Genomic DNA, 25,684 nt, shown 5'->3' on the forward strand with positions numbered 1-25,684 from the left:
AGACAATCTGGCCCCAGAGTCCATATTCTTAACTTCTACACCCTTCCAACTTTCCTTCTTGTGTCTCGCAGCAGTAAATTGGACAGAATTTGTGAAAAAAAGTTTTAAACTGCTCAGACGTATGAACATATAAGATATTTTTATCATTAGATTGTGAACTTTGAGTAAAAGAGCCATGTCTTGCTCCACTTTTTAAAACTGGTTCTCAGTGTTATTGAATAAATGGATACATGGAAGAACGCATAAACTAACTGACCTTCAGGTGTCACAGTAAGAGAAGAGTAACAGAGAGAGATTGGGAGGCAATACTTTCTCACCAGGTTGGTTGTACACGGTCCCCAGGTCCACTTTGAAGGAGCCGATCAGTACACCTCCTATCAGCTTGTGGTGAAAGACCTGGGGAGAGATGGAGCGGTGAGTCCGGCAACACTAGATTTCTCTTTGAGGATAAATCTGTGAAATGGGTTCATGACAAACCCATTCAAAGAGGATTCTAGGCCTTGAACCTTGTCTGGCCTTCACACTTATCTGGAGCACAGTGACATTTGGTTATCAAACCTCAGCGCTGGCTGTACAGGGCGTCCAAAGTATTGCAGCTGTACCTCATCTCCTAGCAGGATTTCAGCTAATTTTCTATTGAAGGATGCCTATCAAATCTCACTGCCTAAAACGTGTTTTTTGCTTGTTTGTCTGTTTGTTTGTTTGTTTGTAGCCAAAATGAACTCTAGGGCAGCCCACTCTTCAAACCCATCTCTGCCTTTTGAAATGCTATCCATCTTTAAATGCCTAGAGCAAATGCTGCCTCCTCCAAGCAGCCCTCCCTGATCCTCCACAAATGAAAGTATCCCCTTTCTCTCCTAAAATCCCACAACACTTTGCTCACAACTTTCTCAGAGAACTCATCCTTATTGCCTTGAGAAGTTTTGGACGTGTACAATAGTCAGAACAAAGGAGGCTGTCATCCTCAATATTTTGTCTGATTAGAAGTCAGTAGAGTGCCTGGCTGGTTACAGCAGCACATTTTTATGTTAATGCTATTAAGATTAGGAAGTTCTAAAGGAAGCTGGGAGAGCTGGGCCTGGGTCCAGAAGTCACATTGCATGAAAAATTGCTGAAGAATCAGGAGTAGTTTAACTTTTAACCCAGAAAAGAGAAAACTGAGAGTGTGGAAGAAGAGCAATGGTAACTCAAGTGTCTTCAACTTGAAAATACTGCCATCTAGAAGAGGGAGTAGGATCCCTGTGTGGTTCCCAAGCTACAGGAAGAGAGATTTCAGCTCACTATAAGGGCAATTTTTATAACAGAACTTCCCGGCAATGGAATGGGCTACTCTAGAAGTAGTGACCTCCCCATCTCTGGATATAATCAAGTAGTGCCCAAGAACCCCATGTCATGTGTCCTGGAGGTGGTGGAGAGGGATTCCTACGCCAGCTGGAAGTTGCACTAGATGGTCTCTGAGGCTTCCTTCTAACTGTAAAATTCTATGAGTTCCTTGATTCAAGTACAGTTTCCTACCTTCTTCTACCCACCACATGGCCTTGTTCATAATAAACACTCAGTAAACATTCAGTGAGTTAATGAGTGATTGGCTAATTGAATGATGGATGAGTGAGAGACTTTTGTAGCTTCTGAACAGATCCTTTTGAAAGAGGCAGTAAGAAACAATAAATTCAATTGATTTCAAAAAAGGAAGAAAATGAGAGCCCTTCCCAGCTCCCTTCCCACTCTTCCTCCCTTGTCCAAAGTCTGCGAGGGTGTTAGAGAACAAAGGGGAAGTAAGGACAGTTTGGCTTCAGTTGAGGAGCTATTTAAGTCCACAGGCACAAAACTCACCTCAAACCCCTCACGCTTAGAGTTGCTACTGCAGCTTCCCAAAGCCCTGAGCAAGAACACGAGCCGAACTCAAGCTCTCTCCTCAGATCAAAGGCATCTCGGTCCCTATGGGCATAATGAGCCAGAGCCCCAGACGGATCTTGAAATAACAGGAGGCCTCCTCAAATCACCCACCCAGTGTGAGCACCCGGCAGCGCTGGTGTGGTCAGGCATCAGCTTACAAGAACAAGGGCCTCTCACACACAGACAGAAGGGGGCCCTGCGTGCCTGGGGCCGCTGTCAAGGGAAGAGGGTCTCTGGCACCACCAGGGTCTGCTACAGCCTGGCTGTCCCAGCAGCCTTTGCTTACAGCACTGGCCCCCTTCTCCCACATGGAATTTTTTCTGGACATGCTAACTTTTGGTTCATGGACTAACAGAAAACTTATATTAAACACTCCCTTTTCAAGGGTAGTTTTCCCTTTAAAATCTTCAGTCTCTATCCCCAAGTGTCTTTTAGGGAGACCAAAGTATTCTTTTCTTCCAAGTGAGAAGAACAGAGATAGGCAATACCAGATTTGATCCTCTGCTAAAAATCCACTTGCCCCGCAGAGAGTCATGACCCTTGTCTATGATGCCATATAAAACCTAGCTATTGGACTTCCCTGGTGGCGCAGTGGTTAAGAATCCTCCTGCCAATGCAGGGGACGTGGGTTCCATCCCTGGTCCAGGAAGATCCCACATGCCACGGAGCAACTAATCCCATACTCCACAGCTACTGAGCCTGTGCTCCAGAGCCTGCGAGCCACAACTACTGAGCCCATGTGCCACAACTATTGAAGCACACACACCTAGAGCCTGTGCTCTGCAGCAAGAGAACCCACGGCAATGAGAAGCCCGCGCACCTCAACGAAGAGTAGCCCCCGCTTGCTGCAACTAGAGAAAACCCACATGCAGTAACAAAGACCCAACACAGCCAAAAATAAATAAATTAATTAATTTTTTAAAAACCCTAGCTATTAACTATTCATCTGCACTCTAGACAGTCCGCTAGGAGCCTGTTATAAAGCCGATCCCACAAACAGGTGGTTGCCTGAGTGATGTAATAAGACACCCTGGGCAATGTCCCAGGTCCTGAAATATCTTCTCACCACCTGTCATCACGCCTGAAATTCACGTGTGAAGAATGTTTGGCTCCTAGTGACTTTTCATTCCTCAAGAGTCACATTCTTCAAGTACCCCCGGGAAAGAGAATATCATGATTCCACTATTACCTAAGCCTTAATGTACGACTTATATATAATATGCATACATATAATGTAATGTAATATAATATAATATAATTTATATAATAGAGATTGAGTGGGTGATAATGACAGGCAAGAAGTCGTCAAGACAAGTTTTGCCATCTTCGTAACTCTGATCAGGGTTGGTGTCACTGTTCAAAACATTTCCTCATTCTCCACACGTCTTATGTTGTCACATAAAGTAGGAATTCTGTTCTTTCAGAATTTATTGGGAAGAGAGCACCTACCCTTCAACCCCCCTGCCCATCCCCACCACTTCAAGGCATACACACCCCCACTGCCCTCTTCATGGGAGAAGCAGAGATTTCTCAGACTGGTGAGACAGATGCAGTGAGCCAGCCGCAGCTCTCTGTTCCTTTACTGAGTGGTGAGAAGTTGGCAGTGATCCCAGTTGGCCTGCCCTACCCTCATTTGGACTAATACGGCTTCAACACGGGCACTTTCCTTCTCATTCCTGCCCTCTACATGGTGGGCCAACCTAGTAAGGCACCTGTGTGGACCAGGAAGCTCTCTCCATCTCTACTCCTCAGACTTGATCTGTGGAGACAGGAAATCACCCGGCAGGGCTGAGGAAGGCTCTTCGTAGCAGACCCAACTCCTCGTGGGCAGGTCCTGATGTTTACACTCAGAGGCAACTATTAAGACTCCAAATGGCAACCACTTGCTCCAAATCACATTTTCTGACTCAGCATTATTGATATATTGCTTGCTTCCTGCTTCTTGTTCCTATTTCTCTATTTATTACCAAATAGGAGGGGAATGGGAGGGTGTGACTAATTATTGTTAGTGTGGCTATCACCCCAAGAGAGAAATACTAACATTTGCTTGATAAAAAGAAAGAAATCAACTCAAAATGGCAATCTATTAAGATGTCATTTATACTTCACATATATATTTCACATTCCCACATTAGTAAGCTACACAATGGCTTGATGGTAGCTTACAACTTGCTTCCAGCAAGTATAGAACCTTTCTTGAGTCTGTTTTCCTTCCCAGATGCCTCTGCACTGATTATTTCAAGTTCTATCCTGTTGGTTTCAAACTCAACAATCCACACTCACACTCCTGAATCTATTCATCCCTAAACAGACTGAGCTGCCCTAGAGAGTTCCCAAAGCCTAGAATCTCTTCCACCTCCCCTCACCCCCACCAGCAATGATATACTTACTGAGATTTTGATGATCTTGTCAAAAAGATGCAATTGGGGCCCAATGAAGTCGAAGACAAAGTACTGGAAAACATAAAGTTCATTCTGACCATAAATTCCTGGCTTGCATGTAAGAACTCTGTTCTTGGAATAAATTTAGATCTGCATTTGTCTAACAAATTGCTGCAAGGTTCTCAATGACATAACTGTATCATCAATTGATTGGCCCTCCCCTACTGAAAGTCATTTAATTTGTTTTCAATTTTTTTCAAATAGAAAAAGAAAGACTATCACCAATTACATCTTTACACAACATATTTGTAAGTTTTCCTCTAAAATGGACATGAGAATTAGAATTGTTGGGTCATGGCTTGTGTGCCTGTAAATTTTTAGTAGCTAGCATAAATTTTTTTCCCAAAGGAGCTAAGCCATTTTACATTCCCACTGGCAGCATATGAAAATAGTCATTCCCTTGCCAAGCATTGAATTTTCAATTCTTTTACATTTATCTATCTATCTATCTACCTATCTATTTATTTGTTGCCTATATATAATGATGAGTGAAAGTATATCACAGTGTGGTTTTAATTTGGAGTGAACTTGATTAAAATTTGATTTTCTCAGGAATTTTCAGCTTCAAACATCCCTGTGAAATTCCCAAGATTGACCAGGGAAGGAATGAAAAGAAATTATGGGTAAGGGAGATTTCTAATTTGAGGAAAGCAATTGAATTCTAGAGTTGAAGAAAATATATAGACTGGTCTCCATATTCTACAGTTAAAAAGACTGAAGATGAAAGAATTTAAAAGATATGCCTGGAGTCATATCGCTAGCTATCACTGGGCTGGGGACCAAAGCTGAGTTCTCCTGAAGTTATCATAAAAGGAATTCAAGTGCTAGATGTTTCACCATTGGAACTTTATTGAGTGTCTCCCAAATGTCAGGTATGAGGCGCCTCATGTAGAAAACTGGTGTAGTGCTTTGCTGTGGGTTGTGTGTTTTGAGGACTGATGGGGTTGGGGGAGGCCGGTAGGAAGTTGTTTCATGGATTGTTTTGTGTTTGAGCTGCAGGATGGAGAAATGACACAAGGACATTAGAGACGAAAATGACAGCAGTAGGAAAGGGAGAAGTGACCACTAACAGCCTGCTGTTAAAGGCAACACAGAAAAACCAAAACGTGAAAGCTGAAAGATGTCATCATATACCATAATAAGAGACCTTCAAAATGGCCATCCTTCAATATCAATGAAAAGTTACGTTATGTTCAGTGTCTCCTGTCTAAGAGAACAGGAAACTATGTATAACATTTCAGGAAGTTTTTCATATATATGTTCAAACTTTTTAAGAGCTTCGGTGTGCAGAATTTCTTTTATGTCCAAAACACTTGCATGAAGTTCTCCATTCTCTGGTGTATGAGATGCTGGGGGTTCCTTTGGACCAATAAATTAGTTCTAATGTTTATTGCCTTCCATTGAGTTTCACATACAGTATTTCAGATTTAGCTGCCTCACATATGTTCCCTGGACCTCTGAACCCATACACATTTTTCTAGCTAGGAAATATTCCCCGGCCTCTACTAACTGGTTCCTTCAACATCTGATGACCTTTGGGCTTGAAAAATTAGAGTCCAAATCTGTAACAAAGATTTTTAATTCCACTTCTTTGTTTTTTACTTCATTTCCCAATGATTACACTTAGCCTAGTTGAATGTCATTTAGATCCAGGACTTGTATGCACAAAGCAAACATTAACATAATCGTCAACAAATCTGTAGAGCTTTGCAGTTTTAAAGCATTTTCATGCACGTTATTTCATATCACATTCAGGCCGAAAGATGTGATGGAGGTGAGGCGTAGAACAGAAGGGAGAAAACTGTCACTTAAACACATGGTAAAAGTCTCAGAGGCAAGAATGATAAAGAGGAAAGGAGTTAACAGCTCAAATGTGATTTGGGGATTTTCTATATATTTTATTATGCATACTCTTTCTGCCTGCCTTTTCAATTACCACTCTCATTAAAAAATTAATTAAGAGTTTACTGCATTTTTTGACAATTCATGGTGTTGAAGTGCCTGGGGGAAACAAGTACTCTTGCACACTGTTAGTTGGAGTACAAATTGTTACCTTTTTGGAGGGCAATGTGGTCATATCAAATTTTAAATGCATATACTCTTCACCCTAGTTATGCCACTTAAATATCATTATAAGTAGTATCCAAAGGCTGAAAAAAATTTTAATATCCATCAATGAGAGATTGGTTTAGTAAATTATAATATATCAATGCAATGGAAAACTCTACAGCAAAGAAGAGAAAATGAGATTGAACTATATGTCTTTTTTTTTATATATATATAAATTTATTTATTTACTTTTTTTTTTTTGGCTGTGTTGGGTCTTTGTTGCTGCGCGTGGGCTTTCTTTAGTTGCAGTGAGTGAGGTCTACTCTTCATTGCAGTGCATGGGCTTCTCTAGTTGTGGAGCACAGGCTCTAGGCATGCGGGCTTCAGTAGTTGTGGCTCGTGGGCTCTAGAGCTCAGGCTCAGTAGTTGTGGCACATGGGCTTAGTTGCTCTGTGGCATGTGGGATTTTCCCGGACCAGGGCTCGAACCCGTGTCCCCTGCATTGGCAGGAGGAGTCTCAACCACCGTGCCACCAGGGAAGCCCTGAACTATATGTCTCAATACAGACTAATCTCCAAGATACATTGTTTTGTGAAAAGACCGAGGTCCAGGACAGTGTGTATAGAATGCTACTATTTGGCTACAGTATCTGTATTCTTATGCAGGCTTGGAATATCTCTGCAAAGGATACACAAATGCCTGGGGAGAATGACTGTCTCCAGGGAGGGGCACTAAGGGATTAGACAGAGATCAAAGATCAGGGGGAAACACATATATCGTATACATTTTCACATATATCATTTAAAACTCTGTACCTCTGACCATTTGTAAAAACTGTTTAATCTTTTTATTTAAAAACAAGAATTTAGTGTGTATAAATTTAGAAGCTTTGTGTCTCTCTTTGATGCTTTCCTTTACAATTTTTGCGCTGCTTAGAAAAATGCCACTGTTGTACTTTCCAACACAGCATGCCTATTTCAAAATTAATAATTAAATTTTAAATATTTCTGCTATGCAAAAGAATGTATATCTTCTCACTAACCAGCACACTTATTGAATATAAACTCAGAGCTTATGACAGATGAAGATGAGTTTATAAGAAATTGGTACAAGCACTACGGAAAACAGCATGGAGGTTCCTTAAAAGATTAAAAACAGAACTACCATAGGATCCAGCAATTCTACTTCTGAGTATTTATCTGAATAAAACAAATACACTAATTTGAAAAGGTATATGCATCCCTATGTTCATTGCAGCATTATTTACAAAAGCCAAGATATGGAAGCAACCTAAGTGTCCATCAGCAGATGAATGGATAAAGAAGATGGGGTATATACACACAATAGAATATTTCTCAATCATAGAAAATAATGAAATCTTGCCATTTGTGACAGCATGGGCGGACCTGGAGGGTAGTATGCTAAGTGAAATAAGTCAGACAGAGAAAGAGAAATACCATATGATTTCACTTATATGTGGAATCTAAAAAACAAAACAAAGGAACAACTTACAAAACAGAAACAGACTCACAGATACAAAGAACAAATTGGTGTTTGCCAGAGGGGAGGGGTGTTGGGGGGATGTATGAAATAGGTGAAGGGGACTAAGAGGTATAAACTACCAGTTATAAAGTAAATAAGTCACAGGGATGCAAAGTACAGCACAGAAAATATAGTCAATAATATTGTAATAACTTTGTATGGTGACAGATGGTAATCAGATTTACTGCGCTGATCATTTCATAATGTATTAAAAAATTGCATTACTACGTTGTACACCTAAAACTAATATGATATTGTAAGTCAGTTACACTCCAGTAAATATTTTTTTAAAAAAGAAATAAGAAAATGGGTCTATTGAAAACACAGCAATGAATTTAAAATCAGGAGGAATTCCTTGTCTCTCCTTTCCTTTGTTAAATTTTGTAAGGAGGCTCAGTGAGTAGCAGTCACGAGGAGCACGGCTTTTCTATTTGACTGAAGAATGCAGGAGAGTGGTGGTGAAGAGTGTGCTGGTGGAGAGGAAGTTGGTGACCTCCGTGACTTACTTCATTGTAAAATGGGCTGTTGGTTCCTTCCTTCACTGTGCTTTGCTTCTTCTCATCCCCGATTTCAATGATCACAACTGGGTCGATGTTCTCACCCACCAGCTGGCGGGCCTCAGTGATGTTTATGGCAATCTACAACACAAAGCAGCGCGTACACACTCTGGGTCTGGCTGTTCATTCACACAAGAAGAGCTGGGGGAGGCTTGGAAGGAAGAGCTCACTACTTACTTGGTAATTTTGGGATCTGACCTCCCCATCGTGGATCTTAGTCAACAGTTTTGATCTATTGAAAGAAAGTTTAACATATTTGTTTCATTAAGTAAGAACCTACCTTAGATCCATAAGCCATGATAATATTTTCCCAGGTATTTCCACATGCTTTTATTTATATCACATATTCTCTCTCCATCTCTGGAGGAGATAAGTATAGATGGACACATGACTTAACCTCTCTATGACTCAGTTCTCCCATCCTAAAAAATGGCACTAATAATAGACCTTACCACAAGGAATGATTGCTACAATTAAAAGATGTAAGGCATATAAAGGTTTAACCCAGTTCCTGGCAAGACTAAATGTCAATTCTTATTGTGAGTATGATTATCAGTATCATTTATTTTTTATTTTACCGAATGAGAAACTGAGATGCCTCAGCAAATCAGTGGCAGAGCTGGATCTAAATAAGGATCTCCCTAATCTGCTGTCTGATCCTATCCAGAGGACCAATTTGCCATTTCTGGTAAATATAGCAATTCTGAGTTTTGTGATTGCTTTTGAAAAAAAAAAATTGGTAAAAAAGGAAATTGTGAAGAATGACCAAGATGTCATCTCAGCAATTTTTCACATTCCAGGGGATTTCATTTATCTGGACTGTCATGAGTAATTGAAAACAGATGTGCAACACCTGGGCATCTAGAGATTGGATAATAACAAAGAGGTGAAGAATCCCTGTTGCCACAGAAGCAGCAATGGGTGGGATATAAACTGAGCTCAAGTTCCTATTGAATTCTATTCTCTTGCCTTCTAGCAACACTGCTGCATTTGACTTCATTCCATTTCTGCTGATTATAATTGAGTCCAGTAGAGAAGAGAGTAAACTAGTAAAAGTCTCAAGGCTTTGGAGTCAGGCCGATTTGAATTAGAATATTTGTTTTCCCCAATTTTGTGATATTAGCCTTAATTTCTTCATCTAAAAATAGAAATAATAATTTCTACCGCATAGGGTTGTTCTGAGGATTAAAAGAAATATTGCATGTAGGAAAGGGTAGATATCAAAGGGTATCTGTTCATTAATAAAATGGCAAATCTGTACTGACCATTTACCATGTGAAAGCTCTGTGCTAGTCTCAGAGGAAAAACAAACATGAACAAGCCATCATCTTGGTCTTTGCAGAGCTAGCAAGCTATCCAAGGGAGAGAGGACCAAAGCAGATAAAGGGAGAACTATTAAGTGTAAAACATGTCACAGAAAAAAATGTGATAGAACTTCAGAGAAGAGAGAAATTTGTGAGAGCCGAAGTAAGCATGAAAGACATCACTACAGAGGTCAGATTTGAATTGAACATTGGTAGGTAGGTAGAATTTTAATTGATGGAGTATGCACTGGCCAGGAGAAAGAAAAAGGCTAGTACTCCTTCCTTCTCTTTCTCCTGCCTTCCTCCACTAATTCTATGCTATTATCTTAGTGAAATAAATGGCAAAGGATCCGCTAAAGGATATTAAAAAATAACTGAAGTCCTGATTCTGGGGTTTGGGGGGTGGTAGTTGTCATGGTGCCGTGTAGGGGGAAGGAGACACTGCAGTGAGTATGAGCGTACAAACTTCACATCTTCTTTTAAGGGTCAACCTCTGACCTATCACCTTTTCTGATTCCCATCTGTCTCCCGCCCCCTGCCCCCCTCCCCTCACACACATACACTGTGTACCATCCTGTCACAGCCCAGTAATACCAACTCAGGATCTGCCACACAAGGAAGCACTAATTTGCTCTACTGATAATAACAACCTGAATGGAAAAGGAAGGGATGGCATGAGGAATTATCATTAGTAAGAAATTGACATAAACAAATATGGTAGACTGAAAGCATCGATAGCCCCAATTATTGGCTTCCTTGTATCCAGGATTTTTACCCCGTAACTTGTAGTCTCCTCTTGCTGTGACATGGGCTAGACTTGTGATGTGCATTGGCCAACAGAATGCAGCAGAAATGACTTTTGCCAATTCCAAGCCTGGGCTCAAGAGACCTTGTGTACTTCCACTTTCTCTCCTGGAACCCTGCCATCACCACCATTGGAATAAGCTTGGAATAGCCTGCTGGAGGATCTAATACCATATGGAGGAGAGGCCAGTGGTCCCAGGTAAAGCAATACTGGACCAGCCCACCACCAACCAACACTCAAACTAAAATTAGCAGAACTGCCAAATGACAACAGACACATTAGTCACATACCTGTGACTATCTGGAACCAGTAATACTATCCAAACTAACCCACAGACTCATGAACAATGATAAGTGCTTATATTAAGCCACTGAGCTTAGGGGTTATTTGTTACACACATATAGCTAACTGATACAACAAATTACATGCAGAAGGCCAGTTTGTTCTGACTTTTTGTTGGGTAGTATAAGAACCACTTTCTCATTTGGGACAAACACAAATCCAAGACATCTAGCATCTTGATGAATTAAAGAGCAGGTGAGGGACAGCACCTGATTCTGTCTCCTGTTGCTGCTGTCATTCCTGAACAATGAGGGACATGAGTACCTTAACTCAGGAAATTTAAGACTAGACGTTGGTAGAGCCAGGACCCTGGCCAGCACTGCCATAGAGAAAGTAGAGGAGACAAAACACTCAGTCTTCCTGCCTCAGACCTTCACTCCTGTAGACAGTGACTAGGTGTTATTCTCTGATCCCCCAGAGCCTGCAGGAGTACCTGGCAGAGGGGAGGCGCTCAGCAAATGTGTGCTGATGGCTTGTATCAATACTGTACCTTCTCTTTGGAGGAGCTGAGGGGACAGGAGTGATGGAAGCATTGTCAGATATCAAATCTTCTCCCATGCCTTCCTGGTGAGAAAGCCCCTCCTGTGGTGCTTCTGCTTCACCTTGGCCATCTAGAAAAGCAAACACAAGGGACAGATCTATTAAATATGACACACCGTGGCAATCTGAGCCTCAACTCTGTGTCCAGGCTATGCCAGTCACCGTAAGGCGTACAAGGACTGGTCTAAGACAGTCCTTGACCTCATGGACCTTAACATCTTATTGGCAGAAAAGCCAGACACATACTATGTATCTTCTGTTTCCAAAAAAAAGAGAGAGTAGATTTGTATACCTGGTATTGTGGAATTATGGATTATGAATTTAAAGATATGTTTTCAAGTCATGACCTTGTCACATTGACTTTAGACAACTGATTTATTCCCTCTGAACTTCATTAGCAAAATGTCATGTGAATCACCTGGGAAGCTGTTAAAATGCAGATTATGATTCAGTAGGTCTGGGGTGGGGCCCAAGATCCTGCATTTCTAAAAGCAAGGTCCCAGGTGAGGCCATTTTGGCTGTCTGAGGGCTAGTTTTGAGTAGCAAGGTGTCATAGGTTGAATAATGTTCCCCAAAGAGATCAGATCCTAATCCCTTTTCATAAATCTAATTTTATACTGAACTTCAATATACAACACAAGTGTGTTGACACAAGTGTGTGGAATGCAGGGCTGGGGACCTCCTGCCAAACTCACCACCACCCTCTTCGGGCACCCCTAAAGCCATTTCTTAGAACCCTGGGATCCATGGGACTCAACTGGTAAACTTGTCAATTTAATAAGCTCTAAGCCCCTTCCAGCTTTGATATATTTTGGTTCTCTGATATTAATCAGTGAACCAAGCTAAACAGAACCGAGTCAGAACACAGGCGGAATAACGCAGCCCATGATGCCACAGGAGCTCGTGGACGTGGGGCTCAGAGGTGTTCAGTAGTCACAGAAAGGATGACTGAATGCGTGCAGCCTGCTCTGACTCTTCTCTCACTCGGGAAACAAAAGAAAAGGCCAGCTTGCAAAGAGCCCAGAAGGAATGCCAGTGCCTGACTGCGCCGCCTTGAAGCGTGAAGATGAACTGAAGCCTTGCTCCCAGCCTTGACCACAAGGGCCTCAAGAATGAGGAGCAACTGTCAGAGAATCAGGTTTACAGTGAACATTCTTAGGTACCTTATACATGCCAGAAACTGGGCCAGGTTAGATGTTCAGGATGGAGGAATTAACAAAACTTGGACCCCTCCCTCTAGGGGTTTACATGCTGGAGGGTGAGACAGGCCTGGAGGCAGGAAGGCAGTCAGCTAAAGCGTCATCCATAGCTAACATTCACTCATTCATTGACTGATTCATTCATTCATTGAGACACTATGTTCTCTCCAATCTACTCACCAAGGAGCTCCACTGCAACCTTCTTAAAAAAAAAAAAAAAAAATCATGTTTCTCTTTTGAAAACCCCTCCATGGCTTTCCACTGCACTTAGAATAAATCCGAAGTCCACATGCAACTCTAATTCCCTGTCCTACCTGACTGCCATCTCCTCCTCCTGGCCTACCTGCCCCCCGGCCCTACCCTCAGTGCTTTCTAGTCACACAGGCTGACTTCCATCCCTTCTAACAAGCTCTCTCCTGCTTGGAGTCTTTCTTCACAGGCAGCCCTCCGCCTGAGCTGCTCTCCCTGCCCACCCCTGGGGGGCTCACCCTCAATGCTGTAACTTAAATATTACCCCCCCACTCAGGGAGCCCCTCTCAGACCACACTAAAAGAGATCCCCCAATAGTCTTCATGTAAGCACACTGTCTATTTTCTTTACAGCACTTTTCTCCACTTGTAATGCAGTTACCGCATCAGGGTCCCCATGGATAACAGATGGCCCGTCCAGAGCAGGATGACTTGAGGACTTTTTACAAAGGCGTGGGTGTAGGAAAACCACAAAGGGTCGTACAGCTATCTTTGGCTATGGCAGCCAAGCTGATACCACTTGGAGGCCCCCAAAATGAGGAGAGAGAACAGTTACCAGAACGTGCAAGGAGAGGAAGTCGGGTCTAGTCAGCTTTCCTAGGAGGAGGGACACCCATCCTCCAGCTGAGGGACACATCCAACCACTGGGTCCCGACCTCACACTCCTCCCTCCCCCAGGCCTCCTGCTGGGGCACCCCCTTGGAGAAGGGACCTGGGTTGTGCATCCACAGAGGTCAGCCTCCTGGGACAGAGGAGAGGTGAACAAGGGTGGAAGATAGATCTGGAGGGACAAACGGAAGAATCCTCCACAGGGCTGTCTTCCCTCTAAACTATCCAGTGTCACCACTACATACCCAGAACCGAGCACAGGACCCTACGCTCAGCAGACATTCTATTAATGTTTGTTAAATAAATGAATGAATGATGATCATGGGAGGTACCCAACAACTACTCGTTGGGTAGCTAATTAATGGATGGGTCAGGGTCATTGGAATTTTATGAAATTAAGGCATAGCCATTATGTCTCAAAATACACAGATGTAAGAGCCACAGACTTTGAGAATCTCTAAACATTTCACCCAGAAAAGTCCTAACTTCCCCAGTCAGGCCAAGAAGGAAAGACCAATTTGCACTAAGTTCTGTAGACTTTGTTTTCGCCGCCTCCCACAGGGTCAGCCCCTGGCCAGCAGGATGGGTGCTATTTACTTTTAGGAGGCGCCTGACCCTTCTCCGCTGTTTGCTCTGTGGGCTGAAGACTCTAATTAAAATGAGCCCTGGGGAGCCAGCTCCTCTGAAACGCCTACGGTCGGCTGCCCTAAATCTCCACCAGCTTGTTCTTTCCCCGCTGCGCAGTCAGTAAGGGCCCCTAACTGGAGGCTGACCCATAGGGTAGGAAAGCCCGGGCTCGGGTGTAAGACTGACCTAGCCTTAGGAGCCAGCTTCTGCACCTATTGGTTGTGTGACTTTCAGCAAACACTTATCCTCTCTGAACCTCTTATAAAACAGGAGCAAAGGGACCTATATTTCAGAGTCATGAATGATGTATGTAAAGTAAAAAACAGCAGGGGCTTAGTCAATGTGTTATAGATATTATTTTTCATAAGGTCCTTGAAGGAAGGAACTGTGTCTTATTCAACCTTGTATCTCCAGGACCTACTGCAGGGTCATAATTTCAAGGACACCAGGAAAGACCCCAGAGTCTTTTCTACCCAATCCCTGATACCTTCAACTTGAGTGAAGAGACAAGTACTTCTATTAAGCTTTAAGCCTTGTCTCCACCTAAAATGTAATGCCTCTCCTGTCCCATCCAAAAATGACTTAATCATTACTATCAACACTTTAATATGAATGAGTCTCTGTATTTTCCCATTGTAAGATTAGGTTTTACCTGAGGGTGAGGAGTGGAGTTGGGTGGAGGAGGTTAGGCTACAGGGCACCCGCAGGGTACGGCAGTGAAGGGTGAAGGACGCCCCCCTCCAAGGAGACGAGAGGGGTGAAAATAAAGCAGACTCACTGCACCATTTTGGTTTAGAAATGGTCCAGAAAGCTAGCCTTGAACCAGTTGCTGTCAGGACCACCCAACATAAGTTTCCAGACACCACCCCAGACCTGTGCGTTGGAATCAGTTGATCATATTTGATTCAATACACATGAGTGTCTCCCTGATATGGGGCCTGGCCTCCACTGGCACAGGTCACACTGTAACTTGGAGCTTTGCTCTTCTGGAGAAGGAATCGCCCATTCTAAGCGCAGAAAGTCTGAGAGCCTGGATTTATCAATATATCCCAATGCCATTGCTTCCTGGCTCTGCACCTCCCATCCTCAAGGCTGGCTTCACGGGTCCGTGCAGCCCTGTAGGGTCCTGTGATCAGAAGGAACTCATTGCCCTTGGCCTAATGCTCTGCAGTCACCATCCAGATATTCTTAATAAGTTCTTAACAATGGCTTTGCATTTTCGTTTTTCACTGAGCCCTGCAATTCTGCAGCTGGTCTTTTCCACACTTTACTTACTCTCTCTGCATCTCTGTAACCTCATTTGTGAAACTGGGATAACCACACCTTCTGGTAGGATGACGGAGGGGTTAAATGAGACAGTATATGTAAAGCCTCCCCCAGAGCAGCTGCTACCCTCCCTCTGATTTTCAAAATCTCACTTGCTTCTCCCCATGACCGCGCGGTCAGCTCAGTAGCCCACGTCATGCCCACTTAACAAAGGGAGAAGCTGGGACTTGGAGCTGCTGAGTGACTTATCCTGGGCCACAGAGCAAATCAGAACAGAAATGGGAGCTTGAACCCTGTCACTGCCTCCTTGGGGGGAATCCTTCTGGGGTCCAGCAGGTGTCCACCCACCCTTGTTTGGCCAAGGGACCAGATGACCAGTGGCGCGGGGGGGGGGGGGGATCACTTTGGGCCCGCACTTGGGGTTGGCAGGGTCTGAAGACCCAGAAGGCAGCACAGTTCCCACCTCACTCCTCGGAGAATGAATCCCATTCTCAGCCAAGGAGGGGTCAGCCCTGGAGACCTGCAGGCCCCAGGGTGGTGGTCCCTCCCAAGCCCTCAGAAGACTCACCTTGGGCACCCTTGTTGGCTAGGATTAACCCCTTCTCTGCTTTCTTCTTCCTCTTCTTCAGCTTCAGCCCAAACATCTCCTTTCTGAAAAAAAAGAAAAACTAAAAAATACAGTGATAATAACTTTGACTCATTCAGACATGTTAAGAGAAAACACACACACACACACGAGTTCTTCTGGAAGCTGACCATCCTCCTCAACCACCCAGGATGGGCATCAAAAGACAAGTGTCAGGATGACCCAACATGCTCTCCAGACTCTTACAGAAACCACAAAAACTCCTCCTGAACAGAAATCATGAGGTCCACCTAGAACCGCACTTAAATTAGGCATAATACAAATACTAATAACACTAGCTGTTTTTTTCTCCATTTCTCTTTACTCAGCTGTGCCAGGCACTCAAAACAAATGATATCATTTAATCATCACAGAAACCCTCTCCTACCCATCTTACAGATGAGGGGCCAAGGCCCAGAGAGGGTAAGTAAAGTTTCCAAGGTCACACAGCTCTTAAGTGTCAGAGCTACCCCTGGAACCAGGCCTGTCTGATTTTAGAGCCCAGGCTCTAACCACTGGGTCACCTGAGCAGAATGAACGCCCTCTCCACAACTGAGCTCCAGACCATTTCTAAGGTCAAGAGGCTCTGGGATTTACGAAGGTCACTCCACAAGTGCACAGTTCAGCTGACATGTAGTATATGCCCAGAATGTCAGCTATTATTATTATTGTTATTATTAGCCATGAGCAGGAAGCCGTTTGGGGGCCTCCCTCTCAACCCTGGAAAGGGGCCCAGTCTGTCGTTTCTAACTGACACCAGGAGCTTCCCGACCCTCTACCAGCCTGCTGAGAGAATCCCTTTCTGGAGCTGTGCGGAAGGATGGAAGGTCAGAAAAAGTCCTGGCTTTGAGTCGGGCAGGCTGATGGGGTGGCCTTTGGAGAAGGGAAGAAGAGGAACAGGGGCGGAATGGAGGAGAAGGGAGGTGAGAGCAGCAAAGGCTCGGACCCTCTCAGGGAGCATCCTGCAGTCCTGAGCCATGTGAGGACAGTGGCAGAACCACTGAAGTTTTCCATTTTGCTTACATATTTAAGACTCAAGAGTGGGTGAACTGCAGTGGCCAAGATCAGGGCCTCCACAGCCAGACTGCCTGGGAGCTAATCCCAGCACCATCTCTGCGACCTTGAACAGGTCACTTAACCTCTCAAAACTCCAGGGTCCTCATGTGTAAATGAGATAACAAATGTAACACATTTAGCCCAGTACCTGGAACATACTAGTTGCTCAATAAATGTTAGCTATTCTTGTTATTATTTGAAGGGATAAGGTTAGAACTAATGAGAGGAAGCTACTAGGAGACATATGTCCCCTCCATTCACTTATTTATTTATGTCCTTATTTGTTTACTTATTCTTTTCATGTCCTGCCTTGATCCAGATGAGGAATTAAGGAGCCCTCCTCATTGGTGCTGCCTGAACAGTGGAATGGACTGCACTGGGTGGAAGTGAGTTCCCTGTTCCTGGAGGTGTGCAAGCAGAGACCTAAGGACCACTGGTAAAAGATGTTGTAGAGAGGACAAACATCAAAAGCAGGGGGCACTGGCCTAGGGGACTCCGGGGGTCCTTTGAGATCCTGAAATACAGTAGAATGATGGAAAGAATGGGTTCTGGAACCACCCAGACATGGTTGGATTGGGTAAGTCACAGCACTTCTCTGAGCCAGTTTCCCCCTGAGTACAATGGAGGTAAATGACACGGTACCTACTTTACAGGATTGTTGTAAGAATATAATGAGGTAAGTAAGCAAAGCACCTAGGACAAAGCAAAGCTGTGATAAGAACATCCTTCTAAGTCACCCAGGAATCTCAAATACACAAGGGAAATTCCCTTTTTTTCTGAAATTTCTTAAAGGAAATTTCCAATAATAGTTTTTGCTTTCCTGTTTTCAAAGGAGCGTTACCATGCGGAGAGTCCAAGGCCAGTCCCGTCCAGACCCTGAATTGCCACTGTGGTCCCCAAGGGCTCCCTGCCGTGATCATTTCACAGAGGCAGAATCTGATGTTCTTGGGAAATTGGCAAGCAGGCTCGACAGAGTACCTGAGAAGACTGAGTAACTTCCATCTGGAAACAGGAGGTTGCTACCAATAAATGACGGTAGCTACCAGAGGGAGACTTAACACTCCTTTCGGAAGCTGACAGTTCATCGCGGATGGCCTCAGCATTCTGAGCCCTCCCACAGGGCAGTGACTGAGGCATCGGGGCATGCCACAGGCTACTGTTGTGGGCACGGGAGGAGGGAGAGGTGTGCCGCCTCTCAGAGTCAGGCACCCCTGCCCCTCCAACACCAAGAGCTCCTAACCCTGCTGTCCATTAGACCCACCTAAGGAGTTTAAAATATACCAATGTCCGGAATCACCTTCAGAGATGTTTAATTGATTTGGGAGAAGAACCAGTTCTCAGGAGGTCTGCTCTAGACACAGCTCAGACCCCCTACAGAGGAAGCCAGAAACCTTCCAGTAATGCCCAAAGAATTTACAACCAGCTCTGCTCTCTGGGGTGGATTGATGTTTGTTTCACAAACACACAAGGTTGTTTGCCTGAAACCCTGAGTCAGTGATCAAGGGCACTCCCAGCATGACTCCCAGCGTGAAAAGGTTTCTTGATGAAAATTGATTTCTTCTCCTCAGCCCCGTGACATCCACAGTAGAGAGAGGGCACAGCTCGCCAGCCCTGAAAGACCTTGCCACTGGCAGATTGCACAGCCCAGGGTAAATTGGAGACACAAGACTCGGCTCAGGGCCCTGCTTGAATCCACCTGTTAGCTCCAGAATTTGGGGCTGGATGCTTAAATCAGATGAACATGTTTCATTCTCACATGACACAATATTTCTTATCAAATCCACAGGGTGGGGCTTCCCTGGTGGCGCAGTGGTTGAGAATCTGCCTGCTAATGCAGGGGACACGGGTTCGAGCCCTGGTCTGGGAGGATCCCACATGCCGCGGAGCGGCTGGGCCCGTGAGCCACAATTGCTGAGCCTGCGCGTCTGGAGCCTGTGCCCCGCGGCGGGAGGGGCCGCGATGGAGAAAGGCCCGCGCACCGCGATGAAGAGCGGTCCCCGCACCGCGATGAAGAGTGGCCCCCGCTTGCCGCAACTGGAGAAAGCCCTCGCACGAACTGAAGACCCAATACAGACAAAAATAAATTAATTAATTAATTAAAAAAAAAAAAAATGAGGAAGAAAGTGGTCTTTCCCCCCTCCCCACTTCTCCTTTGATTATAAAACTGTAGCCCACTAAGTCCTCGGGGCATGGCCCCCTCTCGCCCGCCTGCTTGGAAGCTTCACAAGCATCCTGTTCTAATAACTCACTTCTTGTCTATCACTTTGCGTCTCACTGAATTCTCTCTGCGCTGAGACATAAAGAACCGGGCTCCTCGGAGCCCCCCAAAAAAACCACACCTTTCGGTTTCAATTCCTTTGATATACACCTTAGCTATCTAGGGCCAGTATCCAAAAAAAAAAAAAAAAAAAAAAAAAAAAAAAAAAAAATCCACAGGGTGATGTTAAAAAAGGAAACAATGCTTATACAATGTAAAACATGCTATAAATTATTACAATGTTGATGACAAGAAAACATGTTACAATATTCCCCTGAGTGAGTTTTGAATTTTTTAAACATGCTTTGACACTCACCAGGTACCAGGAATACCATGTTACATACATAAGCTCCTAGGATCCCCACCACGTACCACGAGGCGGATGCCATTATTATCCACTTTTACAAACAAGAGTTTGTCGGGGTTTCCAGCCAATATTTTGGGATCAACCAGTAAAGCAGGAAGACTTACCTGGTAAGTCTTCAAGGCAGTTGCTATCATACCGGCCCCCCTCTCCAGTTTGCCGAGGATTCCAGCATGGGAACCTCCTGCCCCACTTCAAAAAAAGGATGGAATTCTCCAGTTTAGGGTCTACTGAATCTCCCCCCAGGGCCACCCCAAGATAAGTCAAGAGACACACAGCAACCCCCATACTACCTTGGTCTCCTCAGGGTGAAAGCTACCATGACTCCGATATCTGCATCCAAACAGCGAGAGCATTAAACAGTGCGCGTGTTTAACTTGCTTCTGCACATCTGTTCAAGGCGGCGTTGCTCCACGTTGAGCCCCGGGCTCGCATTGCCAGGGAGGCGGCCAGCCTGGCACACAGAAAGAGGAGCCCGGCAACTGGAGTTTGGGTCTCATCTATGACACTTTCTAACTATGTCACTGCCGCTGGCCACAGGACTTCTCGGAGCTCCAGGCTCCTCTTCCGCAGGAAGTGGTGGTAAAGTTAACACTGCTTTTCCCACTGGGATATTGTGTATGTCACCTCATTGAACCCTCATGCTGAACTGCTCTAAGCTCTACAAATAGCAACTTTACTGTCATGTCCACAGCTCAGGGGAGCCGAGATCAGGAAATCGCTCACAACCACGGTCTCCTTGTGGTTTTCCACTTGTGTCACCAGATTCTCCTTCTGGAATCACCTTTTCTACCTTCATTGCAGAAGAGAAGCAGCTCAGGCCAAGAGGCCAAACACTAAGTTAATTGCATCAATGGGTGTGACCAGTACCGGCCCCTGCTGCTCTCCTTCCCAGATAAGAAGACTCAGGTCACCTCTGCACCTCACCCTCCAGATCCACTCATAACATCCAGTGTGGAAAAAGAAAACACTTTGGGGCTTCCCTGGTGGCACAGTGGTTAAGAGTCCGCCTGCCAATGAAGGGGACACAGGTTCGAGCCCTGGTCCGGGAAGATCCCACATGCCGCGGAGCAGCAAAGCCTGTGCGCCACAACTACTGAGCCTGCGCTCTAGAACCCATGCCACAACTACTGAAGCCTGCGCACCTAGAGCCCATGCTCTGCAACAAGAGAACCCACCGCAATGAGAAGCCTGCGCAGTGCAACAAAGAGTAACCCCTGGGCTTCCCTGGTGGCGCAGTGGTTGAGAATCTGCCTGCCAATGCAGGGGACATGGTTTCGAGCCCTGGTCTGGGAAGATCCCACATGCTGCGGAGCGACTAGGCCCGTGAGCCACAATTGCTGAGCCTGCGTGTCTGGAGCCTGTGCTCCGCAACAAGAGAGGCCGCGATAGTGAGAGGCCCGCGCACCGCGATGAAGAGTGGCCCCCACTTGCTGCAACTAGAGAAAGCCCTCGCACAGAAATGAAGACCCAACACAGCCATAAATAAATAAATAAATAGCGAATTAAAAAAAAAAAAAAAGAGTAGCCCCTGCTCACCACAACTAGAGAAAGCCAGCGCACAGCAACAAAGACCCAACACAGCCAAAATAGATAGATAGATAAATAAAATAAATTTATATTAAAAAAAAACAACCACTTTGATTTGTGAATTTCTTTATACGGGAACTCTTTAAAACTTTAAAAACTATATTATATTTAATAAAAATTCCTTTATCAGAAGAATGGATTTGCAGGTAATCAAGTCTATCTTAAAAAACAAAACAAAATCAAGCTTTATCACCATTTTGAGGTTATCCAGAGAGCCTTGGGTAAATTTCCCATTGCCTGCTAGGAAATACCTTCTTGGGTATATGCTATCTGTGTACTCATCTTACTTCTAGGACTGGCATGTATTTATTAAAGGCAAACCAGCAAACATAGAAACAGCCATAATGTGGGCTTTGACAGAAGATTGTTAAAATATAAATCTATGTGACATCTTGCCTTGTCAAGACTCTGAAACTTTTTTCCTCTCTCCCCGTGATCTTCCCATTACTGCTCTCCTGATCATATCCTATTTATTTAGGGCAATGATGGTCAACTTTGGCTGTACATCAGATGCATGTGAAGGAGCATTCTAAAACTATCTCCCACACTATGGCCAGATCCCATCCCAGAGAGTCTGATTTCATTGGTCAGCACTGGGGCCACGCTGCAGTCGTTTTTTAAGTTCCCCAGGTGATTCTAAAGTGCAGCAAGGTTGCAAACCCCTGTGGCTAAGTAATCAGTGCCAATGAGCTGTGTTCTCAAAGACAAGGTTCATAGTTTTTAAAGGAAGTTCAAAGATAATTTTGTAACCAGAGGAACAATAAAATTTAGGAAATTCAGAGTTATTGGTGAATATATTTGGGTAGGCTGGATGAATTTTATTGTCCAACTTCAACTCCTCTTCCACTCAACCCTCATCCCAGCAATTAGCCCACAGAATTGGCCTGCCTTCTCTAATTCTGCATGGGATCAGCTCAGTCTTGATGGAACTGAGTCCTTCAGTCTAAGAGAGAAGGATCAGTCCTCTATTGGGTCCAAAGCATCCCAGGCAATGACCTGAGGAGATGGAGTACTGACCCCCAGTCTTGTGGGAACCACTTCATTCTTGCCTACTGTAATATGGACTCTCCCACCTCATTGAGGTAAATGGATGTTTCTCTGGTAGGTCCTCTTTTGTACATTCCAGCCCCGTCAGTCATGATAATGAGATTCAGATATCACCAACTCAAAGACTATCACTGAAAACCTTGATATTTCACCTGCAAGAGTCTAGGAAATGCACCTCCAAGGATGCTAATGAATCCCACTTCCTGTGGTTTTTCTGAAACAAGGGTGGAGTCACATCGTGTAGAGCCAGCCCAGGTGAAGCCAGCCTCTGACAGCCATTCAGAGATCCATCCAAAAATTCAAGGGCAACGTGGTAGGAGGGTGCTGCTGTAGGACTGTTCCAGGAAAATGGAGACTTTTGCCTCACATGCATCTCACCCATCCTGCAGCACACCAACAGTGCCCACTACTGATGCCATCTTCCAAGGGTTGGAGGAGACTCTTCAACCTGTGGCCCCTGGCCTCCATCCTCTCCTGCTTCTCCTCCTCTAGAGCTAAGATCAGCACATGACCAGGTTGGCTGGAGAGCAAGGAAAATAGAGAAACAAATATCGGCAGGTCATGTCATTGACTCAAGAGAGTTAGGGCTGCTGGATCCCCCAGCCCCAAACTTTCTCTTTCCTGGGTCCCTAAGAAAACGTTCATTTTTCTTATTTCATCCTCTTTATATCCAGGCTAATCAGAGCCCTGGTCTCTGTTCTCCTAAAGATAAAAGGATCAACCTCTAAGCCAAAAATAGACTTATTTGGAACAAGCAGCGCTCTCTCCCTATGTCCCAGCATAAATGGGTCTTCAAACTTCCACTCTTTATAGGCTTTCTGTTTTTGTTTACTCTCCAAAACCTCCTTTCCCCATGTATTCCCTGATTATCTTTTGGCAGAATGAAAAGACATCCAATGGATATGGCATCCATTGGTTAACATGACTCTCGGATAGGGTTAAGGTCCAAGACTCCTATTCCCATGTGGTCTTCCCTTCTTTGGGTCCACCTTGCCACAGAACATTTGTATTCTACTTTCTGCTCCAACTGCCAAGTGGAAGTAAATCACTGAGGCAGGGTTTCTTCTCCCTGCAGCTGTGTGAGCAAGCCCATCTGATTTACAGTGAAGTATATGAAAACCAATCCGGACTCCGATCCATACAGCTTCCTCCAATCTACCTTTGCCAGCAATAAAGGTGATATGTTGGTCCCAATTTGATGCATAAGTCTGTTTCTCCATGGGTTTTGAACATAACGGGGAAAGAGAAGGATATAGTTATAACCTCAGGAACACCAATATACTGACATATAAAATTTTGTTATAAGTGAGAATCATTCAACTCCATAATGGGTAGAGAGGATCTATACAATTCCTTCTGAACCTCATTTTTTGGTGTTGTTAATAATTTTAATTATTAAATTAAAGAATTTGCTGTAGGATTCTTAGAACCTTTAATATGCTGACATTCATTATGACTCTCCAAGAGGGAGGTGCAGTACTCAGATTTTTCTAAATGAATTTGACCACATCCTTATTACAAAACATCTAATAATAAACAGCACCATTTGGGATACCCAGAGAAAGAGAACCCTGGCACCTTTTAGTGTTCTTTCCTCTTTTGAAACTTTTATGAGATGAGCAGTTTCCAAGTAAGAGCCATTGAGGCAGTAGAGAACCCGGGACATCTCTCCCCTGCATTCCCTCCTTGCATCCACACTGCTCCTACTCTACTCTAACTGGTCTTTCTGCTTCCATTCTTTCCCTTCCTGCAAACTAGTCTCCACTCTGAAGCCATCTTTACACACTAGAAGAGCAGCGAACTTCCTTAATATGATAAAGAATATCTACCTAAACCCTAGAGTTAATATCTTATCTATGGTAAATATTAAAAGACTGCCCCTAGGATTAAAAAAAAAATGATACAAAGATGTTTGCTATCAGCCCTTCTATTCAACACTGTACTTGGGGCCCTCCCTTAACAGTTCAATAAAGTTTGATTAGTTGAATTAATAAGTGAATTTAGTAGATCATCTAGAAACAAGGTCAGTATACAAAAATCAATTGTACCGCGTTGGGGGGCAAGGTAGCGGAAGAGTAAGACGTGGAGATCACCTTCCTTCCCACAGATACAGTAGAAATACATCTACACGTGGAACTGCTCCTACAGAACACCCACTGAACGCTGGCAGAAGACGTCAGACCTCCCAAAAGGCAAGAAACTCCCCACGTACTTGGGTAGGGCAAAAGAAAAAAGAAATAACAGAGACAAAAGAATAGGGATGGGACCTGCACCAGTGGGAGGGAGCTGTGAAGGAGGAAAGGTTTCCACACACTAGGAGCCCCTTCGTGGGCAGAGACTGCGGGTGGCGGAGGGGGGAAGCTTCGGAGCCGCGGAGGAGAGCGCAGCCACAGGGGTGCGGAGGGCAAAGCGGAGAGATTCCCGCACAGAGGCTCATTGCCGAGCAGCACTCACCAGCCCGAGAGGCCTGTCTGCTCCCCTGCTGGGGCGGGCGGGGCTGGGAGCTGAGGCTTGGGCTTCGGTGCTAGCCAGGAGGGAGTCCAGGAAAAAGTCTGCAGCTGCCGAAGAGGCAGGAGACTTTTTCTTACCTCTTTGTTTCGCGGCGCGCAAGGAAAGGGAATTCAGAGCGCCGCCTAGATGAACTCCAGAGGCGGGCGCGAGCCGCGGACCCCAGAGGCGGGCACGAGCCGCAGTTATCAGCGCGGACCCCAGAGACAGCCGCGAGCCGCGGTTATCAGCGCGGACCCCAGAGACGGGCAGGAGATGCTAAGGCTGCTGCTGCCGCCACCAAGAAGCCTGTGTGCGAGCACAGGTCACTCTCCACACCACCCCTCCCGGGAGCCTGTGCAGCCCGCCACTGCCAGGGTCCCGTGACTGGGGACAACTTCCCCGGGAGAACGCACGGCGCGCCTCAGGCTGCTGCAACGTCACGCCGGCCTCTGACGCTGCAGGCTCGCCCCGCCTCCTCCGTACCCCTCCCTCCCCGCGGCCTGAGTGAGCCAGAGCCCCCGAAGCAGCTGCTCCTTTAACCCCGTCCTGTCTGGGCGGGGAACGGACGCCCTCAGGCGACCTACACGCAGAGGCGGGTCCAAATCCAAAGCTGAACCCCGGGAGCTGTGCGAACAAAGAAGAGAAAAGGAAATCTCTCCCAGCAGCCTCAGAAGCAGCGGATTAAAGCTCCACAAACAACTTGATGTGCCTGCATCTGTGGAATACCTGAATAGACAACGAATCATCCCAAATCCAGGAGGTGGACTCTGGGAGCAGGAGATATTAATTTTTCCCCTTTTCCTTTTTTTGTGAGTGCATATGTGTATGCT

At 45.0% G+C, this 25,684-nt stretch overlaps 1 protein-coding gene across 3 annotated transcripts in view; it reads right to left on the bottom strand.

Annotated features, from left to right (window-relative positions):
- Positions 1–25,338, bottom strand: part of FER1L6 (fer-1 like family member 6) — a 127,063-nt gene extending 101,725 nt beyond the window's left edge. The window contains exons 1-8 of one of the 3 annotated variants that reach the window (XM_057532400.1): positions 24,953–25,338; positions 22,517–22,884; positions 15,994–16,076; positions 11,427–11,547; positions 8,663–8,717; positions 8,435–8,566; positions 4,287–4,349; positions 318–396 (exon numbers count right to left, since the gene is read on the bottom strand). In XM_057532400.1, the coding sequence (XP_057388383.1) occupies positions 318–396; positions 4,287–4,349; positions 8,435–8,566; positions 8,663–8,717; positions 11,427–11,547; positions 15,994–16,076; positions 22,517–22,746 (763 nt within the window). In that variant the 5' untranslated portion in view covers positions 22,747–22,884; positions 24,953–25,338. Of the gene's footprint in view, positions 1–317; positions 397–4,286; positions 4,350–8,434; positions 8,567–8,662; positions 8,718–11,426; positions 11,548–15,993; positions 16,094–22,516; positions 22,885–24,952 lie in introns of all 3 variants that reach the window. The other 2 variants (XM_057532401.1, XM_057532402.1) reach the window with 2 other exon arrangements.
- Between the last annotated feature and the right edge of the window lie 346 nt (positions 25,339–25,684).

The sequence above is a fragment of the Balaenoptera acutorostrata genome, chromosome 17 (genome assembly GCF_949987535.1).
Source record: "Balaenoptera acutorostrata chromosome 17, mBalAcu1.1, whole genome shotgun sequence".
In the NCBI taxonomy this organism is placed as follows: domain Eukaryota; kingdom Metazoa; phylum Chordata; class Mammalia; order Artiodactyla; family Balaenopteridae; genus Balaenoptera; species Balaenoptera acutorostrata.